Raw genomic sequence first — 25641 nt, 5'->3', positions numbered from 1 at the left:
GAAAAAAAAACAAAAAAAAAAAAAAAAAAAAAAACAATAAAACCTCTACAGAAGTGCTGTCCAAAACTCTAGCCACTAGTCATATGTGGCTACTGAGTACTTGAAATGTGTGAATGAAGAAATGGACTTCTATTTATCTTAAATAGACACATGTGCCTAGTGGATACTGATTAGCATAAGTCTATAAAATAATATATGGAAACATGTTCACAACCTTGGGAGTAGACAAAAAAGATTTACTATAAGTGCCAACCATAAAAAGAAGATGGATAAATTGGCCTTTGTTAATACTAAAAACTTTTTATTAACTAGAATTGGCCTTTGTTAATATTAAAAACTTTCCAGCTGGTCAGTTAGCTTAGTTGGTTAGACCATGGTGCTGATAACAACACGGTCTGGGTTCAATCCCTGTACCAGCCAGCAAAAAAAAAAAAAAAAAAATGAAACTTCCATTCATCAAAAGACACCATTAAGAGAATGAAAGGGTAAGCTCCAAGGTAGGAAAAGAAATTTGCAAAACATATAACCAACAGAATATATAAAGAAATCTTAGAAGTCAATGAGAGGGACTTACAATTTAATAGAAAAATATGGAAAAGACTTGAGCAGGTAGTTCACAAAAGAGGACATCCAAAATGTACATGTATTTATGAAAAAGTGCTCAAGAGCATGCTGTTAAATCACTCACAAAATGGCTGAAATGTAAAAGAATGGCATAGCTAACACAGAAGGGGAAATGGTACAAGAACTCTCATTCAGTACAGGAAGAAATGTTCATTGGTACAATCACTTTGAAAAACCATTTGGCAAAATCTTCTAAAACTGAACTTATACATACCCTCTTACATAGCAATCACACCCCAACAGAAATGCATACATGAGTGCATTAAAAGATTCATAAAAGAATATATTCATAATAGCACTACTAATTTAACACTAGAAACAACCCAAATGTCTACAACTAGAACAGATACACTGTGGTATATACAAACAACGGAATACTACAGAGCAATGAAAATGAACCAACTATTGCTATGTGCAATAGCACATACACATTACTGTATGAAGGAAGCCAGACATAAAGAAATTACTCTGTATGATTTCATTTATATAAGTTAAAAACAGGTAAAACTAAATGCAGAAGTCAGAATAACTATTATCTTCAGTGAACTGGAGGGCAGACAGTAGTAATAGGAAAGTTTTAGAAAATAGGGCCAGCCTGTGGCTCACTTGGGAAAGTATGGTGCTGATAACACCAAGGCCAAGGGTTCGAATCCCTATATAGGGATAGACGGTTAGTTCACTTGGGAGAGCGTGGTGCTGACAACACCAAGTCAAGGGTTAAGATCCCCTTACCAGTCATCTTTTAAAAAAAAAAAAAGAAACAGAAAATAACAGGATTTTGGGGGGTACTGGTAATATGCTATTTCTTTACCTAGATAATTGATTCCTTAAAAATATTAACTTTGTCATAACTTAATAAGCTATACTGTTACTCTTCTGGTATGTACTTTTCTGGTATGTTTTATCTCAAAATTTTTTCATTAAAGAAAACAAACCGGTAAGGATATAGAAAATTTTAAACACACAATTAGCAAACATGACCTGAAAAATATACACGAAGTAATACGCTTAGGGGAAGGAAAAGTGAAAGACATGGCTAAAAATCACAGCCAAAGGAACTGGTAGACAATGGAAATTAACATAGGCCCTTGGTCTCCAAATCACAGGGCTCTTAGTCAATGAAAGTTAAACAGCCACGAATCATTAAGGATCTAATATAGACTATTTACCTTGACTATTACCTCCACAAACTACTTTTCCATAATCTCTTAGCTTAAAAGTATCAAAGCATTAAAATGTATTCATTGGATGGAAGAATAATGATTGATATGACACAGGCAATACAGCTGCAACACTTAGGAATTTTAATTATATTTTTAAAGGAGAAACTTCATCTCATATTTCTGTTAACTCTCCAGAGAACCCAATACAGTGCTGAGGGCACAGCAGACAAAATTGATAGTTATATATGGTTGTGCGTGCGTGCGTGTGCGTGTGTGTGCGTGTGCGTGTGTGTGTGTGTGTGTGTGTGTGTGTGTGTGTGTGTGTAAATATAGACACACACATACACTTATGCATAAAACTCCATGCAACTCATACGTGTGCGTGTGTGTGTGTGTGTGTGTGTGTGTGTGTGTAAATATAGACACACACATACACTTATGCATAAAACTCCATGCAACTCATAAGGAGGTCAATTCTCCCAGGCTCAAACATGCCCTGCCCCAAATACACACAAACAGGAGACAAAAAAATCGTTATTTCTCTCCCAGTGTTTTCTCCCCAAGGCTCTTTTCATTCTTTACTGTATACAGGGAAAAGAACAACCATAGTCATGACAACCAAACTGTGGACTGGTTTGTTATCTGCACATTTTTTAAAATAGATGTCCTCACAAAAGTTAAACCCCTGCCAATGTGAAATAAGATGGAATCAGGTTATATTTTATATATTACAGGTCACAGGCCTATGCTCAACTAAAGTGATGTTTCAATTTTACTTATAATGGAGATACAGCAATTAAAAAAAAGAAAAACTTAAAAGCAGCCAAATGGAAGTGTTGTTACCATCATTTTACTTCTCTCTGTTGTATAAAATTTTGGAAGATAACATTATGAAGAACACAGATCTAGTGTTTTCTCCCCAAGGCTCTTTTCATTCTTTACTGTATACAGGGAAAAGAACAACCATAGTCATGACAACCAAACTGTGGACTGGTTTTTTAAAAAAATGTGCACATTTTTTAAAATAGATGTCCTCACAAAAGTTAAACCCCTGCCAATGTGAAATAAGATGGAATCAGGTTATATTTTATATATTACAGGTCACAGGCCTATGCTCAACTAAAGTGATGTTTCAATTTTACTTATAATGGAGATACAGCAATTAAAAAAAAGAAAAACTTAAAAGCAGCCAAATGGAAGTGTTGTTACCGTCATTTTACTTCTCTCTGTTGTATAAAATTTTGGAAGATAACATTATGAAGAACACAGATCTAAGAAGCATAAATTACCCGATCATTCATGAGAAGATCTTTCACAATGAAAGTAGCTACCAGAGACTTCAAAGGAGCAGCAAATTGATCAGGTGCAAGGAGAGCAATATGACCAATAGTAACCAATGGTGTTATGAGATGTTCCAAGTTGCTTGGATCTAGGCTCTTATGCAGAGGCTGAAAATGAGGGGAAGAAATATATTCAACTCTATACATATGCAAATAAACTGTCCATATTATTTCATCTTCAAATTACAAAAATTATAAAAACTACAAAAGTTTCAATATATACATAAGTAGTAACTCAAGCTTACATTTAGACTTCTACAGGTTATCTATGTCTAGAAAGCATCTGTTTTAAACATTTTCAGTTTGGGGCATTTTAGAGATAGGTACAGAAACATTTCAGCATGGAGAATCACATCATGTAGCATATATTTTATGACTGTCAGGGCTCACCAATATCCACTTCTCTGGATAGAATAGAAATAGAATTTCCTGGGCATAAGGATGATGCCACTTGCAGCTTCTTCTGCAGTTAGGTGAGGATATGTGAATGAGTTCTGGTCAAGGGAGTGGGAGTGAAAGAGAGGTATACCACACCTGCACTGAGGCACAAATGAGCAGTGTGTCTTCTCCACTGGCTCTCTCTTTACTCACTGGCTGGCTTAATGCCAAGGATCCAGGGAGTCTTAAAGAGAAGTCACTAATCAGAAAGAGTCTGTGTCCCTAAGCCACTGATTAGGAGGCCATTCAAACACCCCAACTGGATTTTTCAGGAACAAGAAATAGGCTTTTGCCTATGCTCAGTCATTTGAATTGTGGTGGTCTTTATTAGAGCACCAAATATGAAATACCACAAATAAAATTATTTTTTATAATTCTGTAGGAAAGCCAACCACTCATATGTATTTTGCCATGACAAAAGAATAAAGTTCTTCATATACTCATATAGAATGATATCCAAAATATACTGCTAAATTTTAAAAATAGGAAAATGAGAAGAGTGACTAAAATAGGCTATCATTGGCATTAGGGTAGTGAGGGGGGGACAAAATGTGTGTATTTATACGTCCTTACTTGTATATGAATAACATATCTCCAGAAAAGTACATTACTGTATACATAAAGTACATAACAATGGTTGCCTGTGAGAAAAGAAACTGAGTGGCTAGGGTATGGGGGTAAGGGGACTTTTCACTATATATTCTTTTTGCATCTTTTGATTTTGAAGTGAATATAATATTAGAAATTGTGAGAAAAGAAACTGAGTGGCTAGGGTATGGGGGTAAGGGAACTTTTCACTATATATTCTTTTTGCATCTTTTGATTTTGAAGTGAATATAATATTAGAAATTCTAATGCCACATTTTAATGAAAACTTGGTGTTCTATTCTCCCACACTGAACACCAGGAATTCTAGGAATTCTAGGCTTGAAAAGCAATACAAAACTGTTCCAAACATATTAGGGCAATATGGGGTCTCATTTAGTCAAAAATACATTTAAGTAAGTTTACTTCTTGTTACCTTTGATGAGTTCCCTCAATACTTCCATTGCACACCTAGCTAAGTGCCAGCTTGTTCACATTATAAACAAAAATATGATAATATAAATAGTTTTTTCAAGTAGTTTATTATAATGAGTTTGATAATTTTCCACAGTAAGTTAATAAAATCATTTCTGAAAAAGCAAAATTAATGGCCAGATCCTAGATTAGTGGCAACCTCAAAAAGAGCAGATATCTCTATAAAATCTCTTCTCAGAAAGTCAACCAACTTTATATGTTATAGTAGGGGGATGACAGGAAAAAATAAAATAACAGATATAATATCAAAATGAAAATTTAAGTACCCTACAAACACAAGTTATATAAGTATTATTCTTCTCATACTCATGATTACAAGGAATAAAAAGATCAATCAAGAAAAATGAATGTTTCCTATAAATCAACATGAATTTATTGAAGTCATTCTCATACACAAAAACAGACTACAGAAAATATTCCCAACCCCACATGCACAAAATTTAAAATAAATTATTTGCTATCTACAGCAAAGATGATGCTTGGGAAAACTATTTTTTTCTCTCCTTCAAGTCTTTAACACAACACATAAAAATGACAAAATTAGCATAAAAGTTTCTAAAACAGAGATAAGTCAAAATATTTATGGTAAGTAGATTCAGTATAATTTCCAAATTGTTTTAACTACACTCAAGATTCCTATACTTAAATTATAAATTAGGATTTTATAGATGTTCTGCTTAACTTGTATTTGCAATAACAATACTAGAGATAGCCCCTAATTATTATAGATTGCAATAAAATTGCAATGCTTGGGTAAAGGTTATTACGTAAAGGGTACGGAAAATAATTTGAAATTTATATTAAAAAGACACACTTTACATCTGACACAAAATTAGGTCAGTCAATTATAAAGGCAAAAGTTTATTTACTTTTTATTACCAATTGGTACTGTTCTACAAATCCCTAAACTTCGGTAGTATCTCAAACAGAATTCAAATTTTTTGAACCTATAAAACAACAAAATAATCATCTGTTATCTACTATCTATATTTTATACAATTACCTTACCAACATTGATTTTACTGATTCAAATTCTGAAAATATACTACAAAATGATGCATCACCAAACCAAATGTGAACATTCTATAAAATCATTAATATATGTTTTCTAACCATGACATATGAAACAAATAAAATTTTTCTCATTACCTCAAATATCTGTGCAAACTGTGTCTCTTTACTAGAAAATATCGCATGGATACAATGAATGGCATATTTGGCTTGACGGGGGGGTCCTTTTTTAGATTTGTGATGTAAAACAGGAAGCAAGGCTCTAAAAATAATCAAAGACAAAGAGTAAACAAGAAAAACTAATATAACTTCTACTAGATACTTTAATGTTTGTATTTTTTAAATAATGTTTTATGGCAGCAACAACAAAAAAGTTACCAAGATCTACTCATCAGATTCATTTTCAATGGCCTATAATTTTGCGTTATAAATACCTATATTAAAAATATAATCCAAATACAAGTATTTTGTGTTTTGCTTTTATTCAACAATTACAAACACAAACAAAGCTGGTGACCCACTCCCTTTTTTAACGTCATTCATTTGGGTCTTTCTTTTATTCTCACTGCAATCACTCCAGCTAAGCTTCTGCCACCGTCCTTACACATAGAGCACTGTAATAGAACTTGAACTGTCCTTGCGTTCTCAAGTCTCTGCCTTTTTCAACTTTCACTTTGTGCCAGAACAACCTACATAAAGGGAAATCAGATTAAGCAATATTATGTGCCAGGCACTATTAAAGGCCCCAAATCCTTGCCTCCAAGCTACTAGCATTTTAGGGACAAGTGATAACATATAAATTAGCAAAATACGTGTTATGTCAAATTGCAGTAATTGCTGTAGAACAAGAAAACAAAAAGAGGATAGGAATTAGGGGAGGAGGGTATAAGAGTGTTACAATTTTAAACAGAAGAGCTTTCTGATAAAGTAACACTTAAGCAGAGTTCTGAGGGAGGGAAGGGAGTGAGTCATATAGCTACCTGGAAGAACATTCATGCATCATATCATTCTACCATTAATAAAGTTGGAGCTCCTAACTCAACTATTATTCATACATCTCACAATAAAAGCAACGTCTGTTATCTTCCTCAATGTCCAATACCAACCCAGTGCTCCAGTAGGAATTTAGAGGTACAATAATTCATCACAGTAAGGGTAGAATTTCACAAAAAGACACCAACAGCAAAGTGTAATAAAAAGACAAATATCCCTAACATGTGAAGACCTTCTAAAAATAGAGAAGGAAAATGATACCATATGATACCATAAAAACCAATGATACCATAAAAAGGGGCTAAACATAAAAAGGTAGAAAGCTCTACAAAAGAAGATATACAGACTACCCTGAAATGTGTGTTAAAAAAAAAAAAAAATCTACCTTCGCTCATTAAAAAATAAATAAATAAAACTATAATAAGAGTAATTCTGCTTCAGATAATGATGGTGTAACAAGACTGGATTTACTCTCCTGCTTTAAACAACTAGAAAAGATGAGCATGTTAAAGTTTCAGACACTAGACAATGGCAACACAGTACTGTGACCCATGAAAGATGGGAAACAAAACAGAAGAGCCTTAAACCTGCCCCAGCTTACTGCATGCAGGTAGGTTCCACACTATAGTGCAAGAAATAATCCAAATAGAGCCTGAGTTGAGGGAAACAGACGGGAGTCAGCGAGTCAAGGAGGCCAAAGCAGCTCTGAATTCTTAATTTTGCGTTATAAATACCTATATTAAAAATATAATCCAAATACAAGTATTTTGTGTTTTGCTTTTATTCAACAATTACAAACACAAACAAAGCTGGTGACCCACTCCCTTTTTTAACGTCATTCATTTGGGTCTTTCTTTTATTCTCACTGCAATCACTCCAGCTAAGCTTCTGCCACCGTCCTTACACATAGAGCACTGTAATAGAACTTGAACTGTCCTTGCGTTCTCAAGTCTCTGCCTTTTTCAACTTTCACTTTGTGCCAGAACAACCTACATAAAGGGAAATCAGATTAAGCAATATTATGTGCCAGGCACTATTAAAGGCCCCAAATCCTTGCCTCCAAGCTACTAGCATTTTAGGGACAAGTGATAACATATAAATTAGCAAAATACGTGTTATGTCAAATTGCAGTAATTGCTGTAGAACAAGAAAACAAAAAGAGGATAGGAATTAGGGGAGGAGGGTATAAGAGTGTTACAATTTTAAACAGAAGAGCTTTCTGATAAAGTAACACTTAAGCAGAGTTCTGAGGGAGGGAAGGGAGTGAGTCATATAGCTACCTGGAAGAACATTCATGCATCATATCATTCTACCATTAATAAAGTTGGAGCTCCTAACTCAACTATTATTCATACATCTCACAATAAAAGCAACGTCTGTTATCTTCCTCAATGTCCAATACCAACCCAGTGCTCCAGTAGGAATTTAGAGGTACAATAATTCATCACAGTAAGGGTAGAATTTCACAAAAAGACACCAACAGCAAAGTGTAATAAAAAGACAAATATCCCTAACATGTGAAGACCTTCTAAAAATAGAGAAGGAAAATGATACCATATGATACCATAAAAACCAATGATACCATAAAAAGGGGCTAAACATAAAAAGGTAGAAAGCTCTACAAAAGAAGATATACAGACTACCCTGAAATGTGTGTTAAAAAAAAAAAAAAATCTACCTTCGCTCATTAAAAAATAAATAAATAAAACTATAATAAGAGTAATTCTGCTTCAGATAATGATGGTGTAACAAGACTGGATTTACTCTCCTGCTTTAAACAACTAGAAAAGATGAGCATGTTAAAGTTTCAGACACTAGACAATGGCAACACAGTACTGTGACCCATGAAAGATGGGAAACAAAACAGAAGAGCCTTAAACCTGCCCCAGCTTACTGCATGCAGGTAGGTTCCACACTATAGTGCAAGAAATAATCCAAATAGAGCCTGAGTTGAGGGAAACAGACGGGAGTCAGCGAGTCAAGGAGGCCAAAGCAGCTCTGAATTCTTAATTTTGCGTTATAAATACCTATATTAAAAATATAATCCAAATACAAGTATTTTGTGTTTTGCTTTTATTCAACAATTACAAACACAAACGCATTAACTGTGTTTGTGATAAAGATGTATAGATAAAATGACAATGTCTGGGATTTGCTTTCAATACCATATAAAGGAAAAAGGGGGAGCAGGTAGAGGCACACATGAAATAAAATTGGCTATAAATTATTCATTGTCAAAGCTGGTTGGTGGATACACGGGAATTCGTCACAGTATTCTATCTTCATATGTGTTTAAAAATTTCAATAATAAAATATGAAAAAAATTAGTCTCACTAAAATGCTAACCTTAAAAGGTCTTTAGTAACTCTAATAACTAAACTCCCCAGGTAAGACCTATCTTTTCATTAAGTCAGATTTGGTAATACAAACATCCATAACCTCTCTTCTCAGTAATCAAGAGGAAAATTACACATCACACAAGCAAGAAGCAACATTAGCTGGTATTTTTTTAAGATAATTATGTGAAACTTTAAGCTCATCCAATGTTTTGCATACTCATTTACTTCAACAGAAAACAGATATAAACCAAAAAAATAAGCATGAAGAAGAAAAAAAAATTTCAAGTACTAATAAGCGGAGTCTTAGAAGTTAGTGAAAAGTAAATGAAGCAACTACTTTCTCTGCCTGCTTTTCCTATTAAAAGGATTCCTATTCCCTCATTAAATTGATTTTCTTCCTTCAAATTCAAGCTTTTCCCCTGATGATAATCATACATGCAGATAATGCAAACAAAACTGAAAAATACACTAAACAGCACTGAAGAAAAAAGAAAATCAAAATCTCACTACCCTGAAATAATATTGTCAGCATTTTGGGGAACACTCCAAAAATTTCTCTAGACATATTATTTTATATATACACAAATTATTAAATAAATAAGTATACAAAATACATACTATTTAGAAACATTTTATCACTCAACAATGTTACCCAGAACTCCTATGTCAAATATTGCTAACACTATCCTTTTTAAAAGTCACAAAGCTCTAATTTAACCAGTCTTATATTGACGATCATGTAGGAGTTTTTGTTTTTTTTTTTTAACTTAACTGTACCAGGAAAGTCCTTGTACTAGTTATTTCCCTACTATATCTGAGCTTTACATCTATCCTTTTATAAACTGCTCCAATATCCTGGAGCTACAAATCTACCAACCACATTTCTCAGACTCCCTTAAGAGTTGGCTTCCTATTAGTTTCTTCCAATAAGAGACACTAGAGCTTCCTTAAGCACTCTGAGCAGCAGTAGCTTCACTGCCCCCTACCAACAGCCAGGCTACACCAAAGCAATCAGTTGGATGATGCCGACAGGACTCTTCCACCTTTAACACCACTTCCTCCCAGTTATCTCACCAGCCTTGAAGGTGGTAGCTGCTTCTAGCAATTTGTATCTCTGGGTCCCCAATGCAACTTTTTGGCTCTTTTATTCTTCAAACATCTGTATTTATTTATTTATTTCTGTTTAAAATACCTAGTATAGTTTCTGTTTCTCTGACTGGACTCTGACCCAGAATGATTATGTGGACATCTTTTCTAATTATCTCTGGGAATAAGCCCCTAAATTCCTAAAAGTGAAACTGCAGAGTCAGACTATACACATTTTAATTTTGTATGCATTACCACATTACCAACCTGGAAGGACTGCATCAATCTATATCCCCACCAAGAGAGTATCATTGGAATGCTAGCTAACACTGGTTATATCACACAATTGTTCTTATTTGTTATTTCCTTAATTATATAAACATCTTTTCACAATTTGGGGGGCTGGGAGGATTTCCTTTTTGTGAATTTCCTGTTCATTCCCTTTGCTGGTATTCTACTGTGAGACTTATGTTTACTTTTCCCTCATTAAGAGTCTTTATATATTACAGATATTAATCTAAGTCATATACATTAAAAATAGTTTTCCAAATTACGTTAACTGAAATAAGCCAGGCACAGAAAGAGAAATACCACATGTCCTCACCCATAAGTGGAAGCTAAAAAAACAAATGAATTAAAAAAGAAGGAAAGAAAGATATGACAATCACAATAACTCACTGAACAATTTGTTGAACTTTCAAAAGGAGAGAACATAACTGAGGCCACCAGAGGTAGGAAATAGGGAGGGAGAAATTGGTAAAGGGCCGCAAAAAATGATTACACTGTATAATATTGAATATATTAATTATCCTGATTTGAGCATCACATATTGCACAACAGTACTGATATTCAATGCTGTACTCCACAGATATTTATTATAGTGGATTGAATTATGTCCCCCCAAGCTTGAATTGTATCCCCCACATTTTATTTATTAGAAACTTAGTCCCCACTGTGACTGTTAAGAGGGTGGGAAATACTATTACGGTAATCGTAAGGTGAGACCTTGAAGAGGTGATTGGGTTGTAGGACCACGCAGTAGTGAATGGATTAAAAATGGTGAGGGCTTTAAAAGAAGAAGTCTGTCTCTCTCCCTGCTCTCTCCTTCCACCATTTTGCAATGTAAGACCCCTGGGTCACTCTCACTACCACCAGAAGGACTTTGGACTTCCCAGCCTCAAAAACTATAAGCAAAAAAATTTGTTTTCTTATAAATTACTCAGTTCCACATATATTGTTATAAGCAACACAAAATGGACTAATGCATGTATGATCAATTATGTTTCAATTAAAAAAAAAACAAATGTTTTCCAGCGTATCATTTGTGTTCCCAAATTATTTCACGATTTTGGCTTTTCTCTAAACATTAGTACTCCCCCCTCTAAAGTGTAAGGGCAAAGACTCAGCCTGTCTTATACATCACACATTCCTCAGCACTTAGAACAGTTCCTGATACAGAGTGGGAGTTTCATAAATATATTTTTCAACAAATGGAATTCTAAAAAACAATCCATCAATATTCAATTTATGACTTGACATTAGTGCCCCTTTCCCTACAAACAAAGGAGTTATAGAAACATACTGGTTATGGGCCGGCCTGTGGCTCACTCGGTAGAGTGCGGTGCTGATAACACCAAGGCCACGGGTTCGGATCCCATCTAGGGATGGCCGGTTTGCTCGCTGGCTGAGCGTGGTGTTGACAACACCAAGCCAAGGGTTGAGATCCCCTTACGGGTCATCTTTTTAAAAAAAAAAAAAAAGAAACATACTGGTTACTAATAATCCATTTCATATACTTAAAATCTTATATACAGATTCTATCTTTGATGCATCTGAAATATATCAGATACAGAATACATATCAGAATAAAACAAGATAAGCAGTCTACATTAATTTTTCTTTTCAAAACAGCCTGCTAGAACTTCTGGCCCCACCCACACCCGAGGACTAGAGTGGCTCGCAAGCCCCACCAAGCCACCACATGAGCTGCCCAGGTGAGCATGCATAGGACCCAAGCTGCACCCAGGGACCAACACAGCTGCAGGCCTTGCCCACACTGGAGCATCAGAGGGGCTCACAGGCTCCACCAAACTACTGTGTGAACCACCCAGGTGAGCACACACTGGACCCGTGCACTGACCAAACAGGAGCCAAGGCAGCCCAACACACACTCAACTGCATTGATAAAAGAAGAGTCATCAGCAGAACCTACAAAGAGAGGAAGTCTTCCTCCTCACAACCCACTCCAGAGTAATAGAAGAACTAAGAGTTCTACCAGATGACCAAACATCAACAAAAAAATACTAGAACTACAAATAAACAAGAAGATATGACACCACCAAAGGAATATGGTAATTCTCATGTACCAAACCCCACAGAGCAATAAACCCTCGAGAAGTCTGAAAAGGAATTCCGAACACTGATTTTAAGAAAACTGCAAGTAATAAGAGAAGAATCAACTAGAGAACACAATGAAACAAGAAAAAATATCCAGGATATGAAGGAGGAAATTTACAAAGAGATTAATAACTTCAAAAAGAATGTACCAGAACTCCTAGGAATGAACGATTCTCTCAATGAAATGAAAAACAGAACAGAAAGCTTGAGCAGCAGGCTAGAGCAAGCAGAAGAAAGAATCTCAAAACTCAAAGATGGTCTTTTGTAAATAAGCCAGACAGAGAAGAAAAAGGAAAAAAGCATCTTAAAAAAAGAAGAAAATGTAACAGCTATCAGACAACCTCAAGCACACAAACATTCAAATCATGGGTATTCCAGAAGAGGAGGAAAAAAGAAAAGGCATTGAAAACTTATTCAAAGAAACAATAACAGAAAACTTCCCAGGTATAGGGAAGGATGCAGACCTTCAGAACCAGGAAGCCCAAAGATCCCGAAACAGATTCAATTCAAAAAGGTCCTCTCCAAGACACATTACAGTCAAACTGGCAAAACTCAAAGAGAAAATTCTAAAAGCAGCAAGAGAAAAGCACCAAGTCACCTATAAGAGAGCCCTCATCAGACTAACAGCAGACTTCTCAACTGAAACCTTACAGGCCAGAGGAAATGGGATGATATATTCAAAAGACTAAAAAAAAAAATGCTACCAAGAATCCTATACCCAGCACAGTCATCCTTCAGAAGTGAGAGAGAAATAGTGTATCTTCTGACAAACAAAACTTATGTGAGTTTACTACCAGACAACCAGCCCTGCAAGAAACACTCAAAAGAGACCTGCATCAAGAATCTGAAAAACTATAACCAATATCAAAAATTCACAAGAGCAAACCCTGCCATTAAAACCAAAATGCAAATAAGAAAGAGAAAGAAGCTAAATCACATTACCTCAAAAATCCAACTAACATTGAAGATGAAAAATAAAAGGAGAAGAGACAAATAATGTTTAAAACATCTAAACAAAAAGCAATATAATGACAGGAGTAAAGCAATACCTATCAATAACAACCCTAAATGTAAACGTATTAAACTCCCCATTCAAAAGACACAGTGACTGATTGGATTAAAAAGCTAGGCCTGGGGCCAGCCCCGTGGCTCACTCGGGAGAGTGCAGCGCTGGTAGTGCCAAGGCCGTGGGTTCGGATCCTACATAGTTATAGCAGGAAATTTCCTCAATACAATAAAAGCCATTGACAACAAACCAATTGACAATTACATCCTGAACGGGGAAAGCTGAAAGCTTCTCCCTTAGAAACAGGAACAAGACAAGGATGCCCACTCTCACACTCCTATTTAACATAATATTGAAAGTACTAGCCAGAGCAATCAAGTAAGAGAAAGAAATAAAAGCATCAAGATTGGAGAGGATGAGGTCAAACTGTCCTTGTTTGCTAACAACATGATCTTATATATAGAAAAACCTATAGACTACCAAAAAACTCTTCCAGCTGATTAACAATTTCCATAATGTTGCAGGATAAAAAAATCAACACCCAAAAACCAATGGCATTTTTATACTCCAATAACAAACTAGCAGAAAATGAAATGAAGAAAGCAAGCCCATTTACAACAGTCACCAAAAAAATAAAATGCCTAGGTATCATTTTAACCAAGGAGGTGAAAGATCTCTTCAATGAGAACTATAAAACACTACTGAGAGAAATTAAATAGGATGCAAAAAGGTGGAAAGAAATACCGTACTCTTGGATGGGAAGAATTAACATTGTGAAAATGTCCATTTGACCCAAAGTAATCTACAGATTCAGTGCAATCCCAATCAAAATACCAATGACATTCTTAAAGAAATAGAAAAAGCAATCCAGGCCGGCCCGTGGCTCACTCGGTAGAGTGCGGTGCTGATAACACCAAGGCCACGGGTTCGGATCCTATATAGGGATGGCCGGTTTGCTCACTAGCTGAGCGTGGTGCTGACAACACCAAGCCAAGGGTTGAGATCCCCTTACCGGTCATCTTTAAAAAAAAAAAAAAGAAAGAAAAAGCAATCCAAACATTCATATGAAACAATAAGAGCCCGAATAGCCAAAGCTATCCTAAGCAAAAACAATAAAGCCAGAGGCATAACACTACCCACTCCAAATTATATTACAAAGCTATTGTAACCAAAACAGCATGGTTCTGGCATAAAAATAGACACTTGGATCAATGGAACAGAACAGAAAACCCAGAAATCAACCCACATACTTATAGCCAACTAATCTTTGACAAAGGCAGCAACAATATACATTGGGCAAAAAGACAGCCTCTTCAATAAATAGTGCTGGGAAAAATGGATATCCATATGCAGAAAAATGAAACTGGACCTGTACCTCTCACCATATACCAAAATTAACTCAAAATGGATTAAAGACTTAAATATAAGACCTGAAACCATAAAATTACTAAAGGAAAATATCAGGGAAACACTCCAGGTAATAGGGCTGGGCAAAAGACTTTATGAATAAGACCCCAAAAATACAAGCAACAAAAGAAAAAATAAATGGGATTATATCAAATTAAAAAGCTTCTACACAGGCAAAAAAACAATCAACAGAGCTGAAAAACAACCTACAGAATGGGAGAAAATATTTGAAAACTATACATCCAACAAGAGATTAATATCCACAATATACAAAGAATTCAAACTGTACAGTAAAAAACCAAATAATCCAATTAAAAAATGGGCAAAGGTGATGATTATACATTTTTCAAAGGAAGACATACGAATGGCGAACAGGTACATAAAAAAATGCTAAGCATCACCAGGCATCAGAGAAATGTAAATCAAAACCACACTGAGATATCATCTTACCCCAGTTAGATTGGCCATTATTAAAATGACCAAGAATAACATGCTGGCAAGGGTGCGGGGAAAGAGGAACTCTTCTATACTGTTGGTGTGACTGTAAATTAGCACAGCCATTATGGAAGTTTCTTAAACAACTACAGATAGAGCTACTACATGATCCAACAATCCCATTACTGGGTATATATCAAAAGGAATGGAAATCATCATGTTCAAAGGATACCTGCACTCTCATGTTCACTGCAGCTCTATTTACAATAGCCAAAATATGCAACCAACTGAAGTGTCCATCAACAGATGACTGGATAAAGAAAATGTGGTGTATATATACATGATGGAATACTACTCAGCCATATAAAAGAATGAAATTCTGCCATTTGCAGAAACATAAATGAGTTTGGAGAAAATTATGTTAAGTGAAATAAGCCAGACAAATAAACAGAAACACCACATGTTCTCACTCACACCTGGCTGCTAGGAAGAAGGGAGGGAGGGAAGAAGGAAAGAAGGAATGAAGGAAAGAAAGGAAGAAAAGACCACAACAATACGTTGAACTTTCAAAAGTAGAGAACAAACCTAAGGCTACTAGAGATGGGAGGGAAGGAGGGAGGAATGGGGTTTGGGAAGTGATCGGGTAAAGGGCATAAAGAAGTATCATGATTTGTAAAAATGTATATACTAATAATAAATAAATAAATTTAAAATAAAATAAAGAATTTTCTATTTTTTAAAAAAAGCTTGCTAATTATTTATTAGGTAACCTACCTTTTCCTCAGCAATTTATTTATTCAATACTATAATCCCTCATCCACCATTACAAGATTGCAAATTGTCTACTTTACTTCTAAGATCTTCTGATTTTTATTCCCATAATATTTTCTAAATGGTTCTCAGTGATGTGTAAGGAAAGCTTTGGATTTTTGCCTACCTGTTCCTAATAGTTTTTCAGCTGATTTTCCCAGATTTTCTACAAAAAATTATAATTCTGCTTCTTCCTTTCCAACACTTGTATCTCTTATTTTCTTTTCTTATGTAATCACATTGGTTAATGCTTCCCAAACAATGTTAAATAATAGCAGACATAGTGTGGTTTCACCTTTTTCCTGATTTTACTGGGAATGTTTCTAGTGCATCTACCACATAATACTGCCTACTGATTTGAGAGATATTTGTTATGTTAATAAGGCATTTTTTCCTACTTTATTGAACTTAATTAGAAATAGACTGATGTTTTAAAAATCACAAGCCCTTTCATCATCTATCAAAATGATCTAGTGTGTGCCCTCTCCCTTTTATTCATGTATGTAGTGAATTATAAACATGAATGTTAGACTTATTGATACCAACCCTCTTTGTATTCCTAAAATTAACCATATTGGGCCATAATATAGTGTTATTCTACTGCAGTAAACTCTTTCTGCTAATATTTTTCTTATACAAAAATCACATTTTAGTAAGATTTGTCTTAGGTTTTTTTTAGGACGAATATTTCTTATCAGGTTTTAGTATCCATGTTAGTTAGTTATCCTGGCTTTAAAGAATATGAGTGTTTTCTTCCCCATACCCTAAACAATTAAAAAGAATTAGAATTCATGGTTTACTGTAGATTTAAAATATCTCCCTGAAGACACAACCTCTACTGATGCTTTTATTAGAGGATAATTTTCTCAACTTATTTATAATTATCATTAGGCTTTTTCTTCCCTTTTCTTGAGCCAATCTTATTCATTCATGTCATCATTCAGAAAAAATCCAGGTTTTCAAACATATTTGCACAGCCATCTCTAAAAGTTAAATACTGAAAGTAAAATGACAGGCAAAGACAAATGAGAGATGAAGAAGAAGAAAACAAATGGAATTTAGGAGCATAAGAAAAAAGCTGAATTCTAGGGGGAAAAGCATAGAACTGGGTAGACAGGGTGACCTCACAATAAAAAAGGGATGGTACATTTCCTGAGTCCTTGTATACTTAATATCTTTCAATTGTCCTTACTTACACAACTTAGGCTGGCTAGGAAATTCTTTCATTCCTTTTCCCATTAAAACTTTTCAGTTATTGAATCATTACCTTCAGAAATCTTATGTGGTTGAAAATAAATAAGTCAGCTTCATTATTTTCCACTGTACATGACTTTTTTTTTTCTTGATGCTTGTGAAATCATTTCTATAATCCCTAAAAATTCAGTAAAATGCACCAGGATATTTTCCTAAAATATGAGTCTTCTTAATCTCTAAATTCATGTTTTCATTCATTCTCAACAAGTTTTTCCGTATTATTTTCTTGAACATTTTCCATTTCCTATTATTCCATTGTCTTCTCCAGAGAGGCCAATTACGTTTATTCACTAACTGCAACCCATTCTCTTTAACTGCCTTCATTTTTTGCCCATTTTCTCCATATTCTATGCAGATCTCCTCAAGCTCTACCTCTAGCTTACTGATTCCATCTTCTATGTTGTTTATTCTGTTCCTTGTTACTTATAATCCATTATATTTTATAATGCAAATATGTTTCTGCTTTTCTTTATCTTTAGTTCCTTTTTTAGATATTACCTTATTTTTTCCCCCCAGATGTCATTTGCTGTTTAACTTTCTAGGCAGTTTAAAACAACTGTCTAAGATTTTCTTTTTTTCTAGAAAAATTCAATTCTTCTAAAGAGTGCTTATCAGATATCTTTTGAATGCTAAAATATTTACATAGGTTTTGCTGTTTGTTAATTTGCTTATCTGTATTCTGTTAATTCACCTTTGAAGAAGAAAAATTCTTTCTGACTCTGCAAATTTAAACAAAAGTATAGGTAATGTCTTCCTGATAATCGGACACTGAACACTTTTCTTAAAAAATTAACATCAAAGCTACCGACTCAGGCTATACAGTTGCTTAACTAGCTAGGGAGCATAGGGGAGGAATACAGGATTAAAGGTAATAAGTCCTTTATCTCTGTGTAATTTCTCTCCAAGTCCATTAAAGTCCTACAAGAAGGAGAACTAGGGTGAGCACACAGAGCAGGAGCTGGCAAAAGCCACAGCTGTGCCCTTCCTATGAACTTGCTTGAAGGCTACTGGGGAGAAGAGGACCTTGGTGGCCCTCAGACCAGCAAGACCACCTAACAGTGTTCCCATGGACCCACATAGGAGCAAGGAGCCACAACAACTGAAAAAAGGAGTCACTCAAAGCTGGTAAGTCATCACCAAGGGACCTGCGCATGGCCTGTCCCATGGGAAGTGTTTGGAGTATGGGCGGTGGGGGAGACAGGCCCACCAGGGTAACATTGGGCCAAAGCAAGGACAACTAACCTGCGCTTCAGTCAGCACAAGCCCACTTTGTGTAGACTGGTCAGAAATACAGAACTGTAGGGGGAGCAATTTGCTGAAAAGACTACAGTTTCTACATAACCCACATTTACTGAATCTCATGAAACCCAGAAGTACCTACATAGTCAACCATTAAAACCTGAGCTGCACAAAAAGCCTTCCCCAGGGAAGCAGCGGCCGAGTAGCAATTTAGCTCAACTACAAGTTACAGCTCAGGTGCTGTTTCTGACAGGAAATTCCTACATTTTAGAAGTAAGCAAAGGACAACAAATTAGTTCCAGTGCAGAGTTTAAGTGGTGGGAGCAGCTAATAATCCAACACAGAACTGAAAGAAAAAACAAAATACCCACACATCAGAGACAAAGTCTGATATTAACTAGGAAAGTTCTCACATCACCAAAGAACACCTATAAAACCTAGAAGGACCGGAAGCCCCCTGAGCTCCCAAGCTGTGGAGGGACGGGGGCCTCAGCCATGCCCCCCAACACCTGCAACCAGCCCAGAAGCAACCACCAAGCCACCACAGAAAGCCAGGGCTGTGGAGAGCTGAGAGCCCTGGCCACACCCCCCAACACAGTGACAACCTCCGAGCTGCCACAAGAAGAGCCCTGGCCTTCCAAGCTGGGCAGTGGGGAGCCAAGGGCTTCAGCCACAGCTCCTCTCCCCGATATCTGCAACCTGCCCAGTGACAACTACCAAACCACCACTAGAAGCCCCTTGGTCTCCTGAGCTAGGGCAGTGGGGGCCCGAGGGCTTCAGCCACACATCCCTGACATCTGCATTCAGCCCAGCAATGACCAAGCCACCACAGGAAGCCCCCTGGTCTCCCATGCAGGAATGAGGGGTGTGCTACAGGCCTCAACCACACCCCCCCTTCCTCCTTCTCCCACCCTTTTTCCTTCCCTCTTCCCCTCTCACCCAACTGCTCTGCAATAACATCTTAAAATATAAAAACAGATGGAGTCAGGGACTACCCCTCCTCCCACAACCAGGCACACTATTGCTGCCACGGGGCCCACCTGGGGTCCTGAGGCATGGATCTGAGGACCGACACCTCCTCCCACAACCAGGCAAGAAACACGCCAAGAAACACCACCTCAATGGGGATGGCCCACCACAGCACCGCAATAGCCATGGCTACTGTAAAAGCAATTAGACGCCACAACCACTGGGCAGAAGGCCCACCAGCCACTCGAGTGCATTGACACAAGGAGAGTCAGCATTGGAGACCAAAGGAAAGAAGAGGATGTCTCTCTCCACAAAGCTCATTCCAGAGTGATAGAAGAAGCATCTGCTCTATGATAACAGAACATACCTCTCTAAGCACTGGACAGATCATCTAGGCAACAAATCAACAGAGTAACCATTACACTTTCAGAAGGAGAGAAGAAATCTGGGGTTATCAGAGAGGGAAGAGGGAGAGATTGGATAAGGGGGATAAAGAATAACTATGATTTGTAATAATGTATATCCTAATAATATTGATTGATCAACATATGTCAATGTTGAACCCCAGAAATATGTATAATCAATTATGATTCAATAAAAAAAAATAAGAACTAGCTCTAACTGGGCTATGGGTATTATCATATGCTATAAGGGGACTCATAGTTTCGGCACTTCTACCTACTCTGGGGTGAGCAAGACTCCTGAGAGACAAGCTGAGTCAGAACAAAACCCCATAACTAATCATCATTTTTGTTTAGTGGGTCAGCACATAAATTTTTTCTGTTTCTGTAAAGTTGATTAAAAAAGCATTTCCTTCACAAGTCTCTTCTTAGTCTTACCTCACCTCTAAGCTTTGCTTTTCCTAGTAAGGAAAACAGATTGGCGTAAAGAAAGATGGTATGACCGCAAAGCCTCTCCTTTAGACCTATTACAGCTAAAATCAGGTTCTCCTTATTTCTCTTAAAGCGTGTCCATACCTCAGTCTCTTTCCACTAACTTAGCAAATAATAGAAAACTTACTATATATCCCCTTATACACCTGATTCAGGGATATGTATCAATTGTCAATGTTCTCGCACTTAAAGTCTAAATGGTATAGGGGCCGGCCCGTGACTCACTCGGGAGAGTGTGGTGCTGATAAAGTCTAAATGGTATATCTGATGACAATTCTGTCCAGTTTATGATAGCTTCTCCGTTTTTCTTTTGGTTCTTTTTAATTGTTTTGGGGACTTCAAGGGAAAATAATTTAATCAACATTCATTTTAACCCTACTATTTTTCCTCAAAATTAACTCACCCAATTTAATAATTTAAAACATAAAATCTGCACACATTTATCTCTTGGAAGATGCAGACTGAGTTACTTCATCAAGAACAGTGTGTGCCCACAGCAGGTGTTCAATATCAGCTGTGTTAATTTTCCTCATGAGAGACATTTGAAATATACCCAGCATATAAATCAAATAATTTTAAGTACTTCATTCCATATTAAGGTATATTTTAAATTGCCCTTCCATGTTCTAAAAGGTCCACCTTTTGGCCTTGCTCTCGTAATTCTCCTATAATGTATCAAATAATGTTTCTTTAAAAAATAAAGGGTAGTAGGACAGACAGCCTAAAATGAAAATAACAAAACCTCTCCAGTGTATAAGTCAAACTAAAACTTGTTCAAAGCTCTAATTAAGAAAGGAACTGTGTCATCATGGACATGGTACCATAGGTGTTGGAGCCAAAGAGGCCTATATTCAAATCTTGGCACCGTTTACCTCTCTGGATATCCGATTTCTCATTTGGAAGATTAAGATAATAAACACACTTTTCTGAACTGTTAAAATGTTTAAGTAAGATACACAGCTGGCCCATTAGCCCAGCTGGTTAAAATGCAGCCTTATAACACCAAGGTCACTGGTTTGGATCCCTATAGGAAAAAAAAAAGATACAATAGGTGTACATTCAGTATACAGTTAGTTATACACAGTTCACATATAATGTGTGTGTATATATAATGTGTGTGTATATATGTATACACATATATATACTCTGATCTCTGATATGACTAGGAGAGCCACAATACCAAAAGGAAACTTATGCTCTGAGCTCACTTAAAAATTAAGCCAGCTCTAAACAATAAGTTTTCTTACTCTTACCAAGACTATTATAAAATTTGGGGTTTCAATTGTTATTTAAATAATGCTTCTGTCCTATTTATCAACCGTTTCTAGAATTGATTAATTTCACATGAACAGAAAGGAATAACAAAAATTATTCCTGAGACTCTAAGAGCCAGCTTTGTCCACAATCTCTTTCTGAGAAAAAGGACCAAAGGCAATTCTCCTGCATGAAGAAGCATGCTATCTGAACTGCAAGTAACTAGACCACTGGCTAAGCAAGAAGCGATGAGGTAGAAGTGAAATCAACCACCTATGTTACTATGGTAGTAACAGGACCACCTATGTGATCTCTTCGGAAACAAGGAGGAGAGGTATACAGGAAATACAGGGAAGTAAGCAGTGCCTTATAAGGAATGAAGACCTCTATTCCTTTGAGCTATTATGGAATCTTGAACAATGATCAACCACTATTAGAGAGCCCTAGGATAACATAACACCTCAATTTCCAATTCTTGGAAATACCAGAACACAGAAAAAAATTATACTGCAGTTAAGACAAGGATTTCAGGCTCCCCTACTTCCCTATGTCAAGTAAAGCACTACTTCTGAAAATTTTTGGTCCAGTACCCTTAATTACAGAAGAAAGAGTAGTACTGACAGTCCTATTGAAATTCTTTTGGAATTTCCCATTGTACCTCAAATTCATTTTTATTGTTTATTTTATTGCATAATATACCAAAAACTGTTAAATGCTTCAGAAAAATATGCCATGTTTATCCTCCACGTTCATGTATCTTCTAAAATACCAATCAGTGCTTTCTCTCAGGAGAGGAGAATCTAAATTGAACAGTATAGACTAAGATAACCTAGATAGTTTTTTTCTAAAACTTGAAAGACTCCAATTATTACACAAATTAAGAAACAGGAAATTATTTTTTTAATGTCCAGAATATTTATCAAAATAAACTCAACTCACGATCTGATGTGTGGGAAATCCTCTTCAATTTTGCTTCCTGTGTTTTTGAAAATCTGTAGTGCAGCTTCTGCTACTTTTTCATCATCCATTTTCAGACAAGCCAGGAGTGATTCAAATGTTTCAGCAGAATGAAATGAGATGGGATGTGTAAACGAGAGTACCTGCAAAATGAGTCATAAAAATAATTTGTAAAACCTTTTCATCTTTATAACACAAATCCAAAATATTATATATTAGACATATTACAAATCAAAGTCAATACAAAAATAATTATGCTAACAAGAAACTGGGAGCACTATAAATAAAATTTACTCAAATATATAATAAAGAAACGTTCCTATGTAGAAAGATGGTATGATATGAAGAAGTCGTTTCTTCCAAAATTAAATTACATGTTAATATAATCCTAGTCAAAATAACTTGAATTTTGATTACTGTCTGGGTTTTTTTGAGGGGTGGGGAAGGGGGCCATGGGAAATGAGGGTAGAAGAAAAGGGAACATGAAGAGAATTCAATGCAATATCTGTATTCTTCTAAATAAAAGTCATTAAAAGAAACTAAGGACATTTTTGAAAAAAGTAAACTAGGAAAAGGGTTAAAACACTTAATGAGACAGTAAAAAATATTGTAAAGTTACAATACAAATCAATGTGGTACTAACATTACAACAATCATGAAAGAAAAAAAGTAAAGCAATAAATAGACCCTAGCATATTTAAGAAGTTAGATTATATACATTGTAGTAAATTATGAAGAAGGCAACAGAAAATAAATAGTTCTGGGAAAACTGGGTAGCTACTGGGAAAAATTTTAATTAATCCCCCACAAACACACTTTTTTTTTTCCTTTTTGTCTTTTTTCGTGACCGGTAACGGGATCACAACCCTCAGTGTCGTGCCCATACCACGACCGGCAACAGGATCGCAACCCTCGATGTCGTGCCCGCACCGCGCTCAACCAGTGAGCGGACCGGTCTCTATATGGGATCCAAACCCTCCGCGGGAGTGCTGCCCTCTACCGAGTGCACCACCAGGCCGGCCCACAAACACACTTTTAAAATAAGTTTTAGGGCCGGCCCGGTGGCGCACTGGAGAGTGTGCCGCTTGGAAGCGCAGCGGCGCTCCCGCCGAGGGTTCGGATCCCATGTGGAGACCGGTTCCCGCTCACTGGCTGAGCGTGGTGCGGGCGCAACACCGAGGGTTGCGATCCCATTGCTGGTCCCCGGTACGGGCGCAACACCAAGGGTTGTGATCCTGTTACCGGTCAGTAAAAAAGACAAAAAAAGGAAAAAATAAAAATAAAATAAAATAAGTTTTAGATGGGTTGTATTTAAGATTTTAAAAAACAAAAACAATAAAAACCCTCTATTTTTTTACAATACTGAATTTAATTTGAATTAACATTCTATTTACTTTTCACTGACACTCCTTTTATCATTATACTTACATATAATAGAAGACTTTTTTTTATATATAAATATGTTCCATAAAAAAGCAAAGTAATAAAAAGCTCATTCAAATCAGTTAAAATAAACCAAAAGATTGCAACATCAGTAGATAAATGAACAAAGGATAAAAATGATGAATTCACCATAGGGAAAACACAAATGCTTAACATATAAAAGGTGAACATCATGAGTGACAATTATGCAAAATAAAACATTGTTTTTGTTTATGAGATTAGCAAATCTTTTTAAAATTCACAATATTCCATGTTTGTGAAGGTCAAGGAGATGGACACCATCATACTCTATTAATGGATTATATATAGGCACAATTTCTCTATAAAGGAATTTGAATACACACATATATACCTCCAAGAATTTTGAAAATGGTCATTCTTTTCAACCCTGTAATGTCCTTCTAGTTTTCCAAAAAAAAATAAGACATTACCAAAATATTCATCTTACTACTACTGTTTATAAGAATAAAATTTGAAAAATCTAGATATTCAATAGGAAAATAGTAACACTATGATACCTCCAAAACAGACTATCACCATTTCAAATAATAATGTTTATTATTTTTACTAGTAGCCATGCATTGTGCTAATAAATTTATGTACATGATTTAATTTAGTCCTTTGTGAGAAAAGTATTATTTTCTCCATTACAGATGAGGAAGCGGAACCAAGTAATGTCCCCAAAAGCACACAGCTAGTAAATGAAAACCAAAAATCAGGTCTGTTTTTTTGACACTTCTAAAAATAGTAGTAAAAAAAAACACTGAGAAAAATGCTTATGTAGTTGACACTTGACCACGGGTATGAACCATGTGGGACCACTTATATGCGGACTTTGTTTTCAGTAAATATACATACAGTACTATAAATGTATTTTCTCATGATTTTCTTAACATTTTCTTTTCTCTAACTTATTTTATTGTAAGAATAAAGAATATAAAACATATAACATACAAAATATGGATTAATCAATTCTTTATGTTGTCGTAAGGCTTCCAGTCAACAGTAGACTATTGGGAGTCAAAAATTATATGTGGATTTTCAACTGCACGGGGATCAGCACCCCTAATCCTGGTGGTATTCAAGGAAACTAGTTCAGGCTACAAAACTATATATTCAGTTGGATCTCAACTATATAGAACTGTGCATTTTTTTAAAGAGTAAAAGGAAACAAAAGAACCGAATGTTTATGTATAGGGGGGCTTATGAATATTTTCTTTATAATTTTATGTTTTCTGGGCCGGCCCGGTGGCGCACTGCTACAGTGCGCCGCTTGGGAGTGCGGTGGCGCTCCCGCCGAGGGTTCGGATCCCACATACAGACCGGTTCCCGCCCACTGGCTGAGCGAGGTGCGGGCGCAGCACCGAGGGTTGCGATCCCGTTGCCGGTCCCGAAAAAAAGACAAAAAAGGAAAAAAAAAATAAAAAAAGAAAAAAAAAAAAAAAAGAAAATGTTGCTGAATATTGAAAAAAACATATTTATACAATCCCAGTTCATCTGAAG

General features: G+C 36.0%; 1 protein-coding gene across 1 annotated transcript in view; it reads right to left on the bottom strand.

Moving 5' to 3' along the window:
* Positions 1-25641, bottom strand: part of PDS5B (PDS5, regulator of cohesion maintenance, homolog B (S. cerevisiae)) — a 130205-nt gene that overhangs the window by 46951 nt on the left and 57613 nt on the right. Inside the window, exons 18-20 of the mRNA XM_008581785.1 lie at positions 22678-22838; positions 5795-5918; positions 3077-3235 (exon numbers count right to left, since the gene is read on the bottom strand). Of these exons, the coding sequence (XP_008580007.1) occupies positions 3077-3235; positions 5795-5918; positions 22678-22838 (444 nt within the window). The remainder of the gene's footprint in view (positions 1-3076; positions 3236-5794; positions 5919-22677; positions 22839-25641) is intronic.

Source organism: Galeopterus variegatus, unplaced genomic scaffold, assembly GCF_000696425.1.
Source record: "Galeopterus variegatus unplaced genomic scaffold, G_variegatus-3.0.2 Scaffold2459, whole genome shotgun sequence".
NCBI lineage: Eukaryota > Metazoa > Chordata > Mammalia > Dermoptera > Cynocephalidae > Galeopterus > Galeopterus variegatus.
Note: the sequence above shows the minus strand (reverse complement) of the source record. Positions and strands in the feature narration are given on the sequence as shown.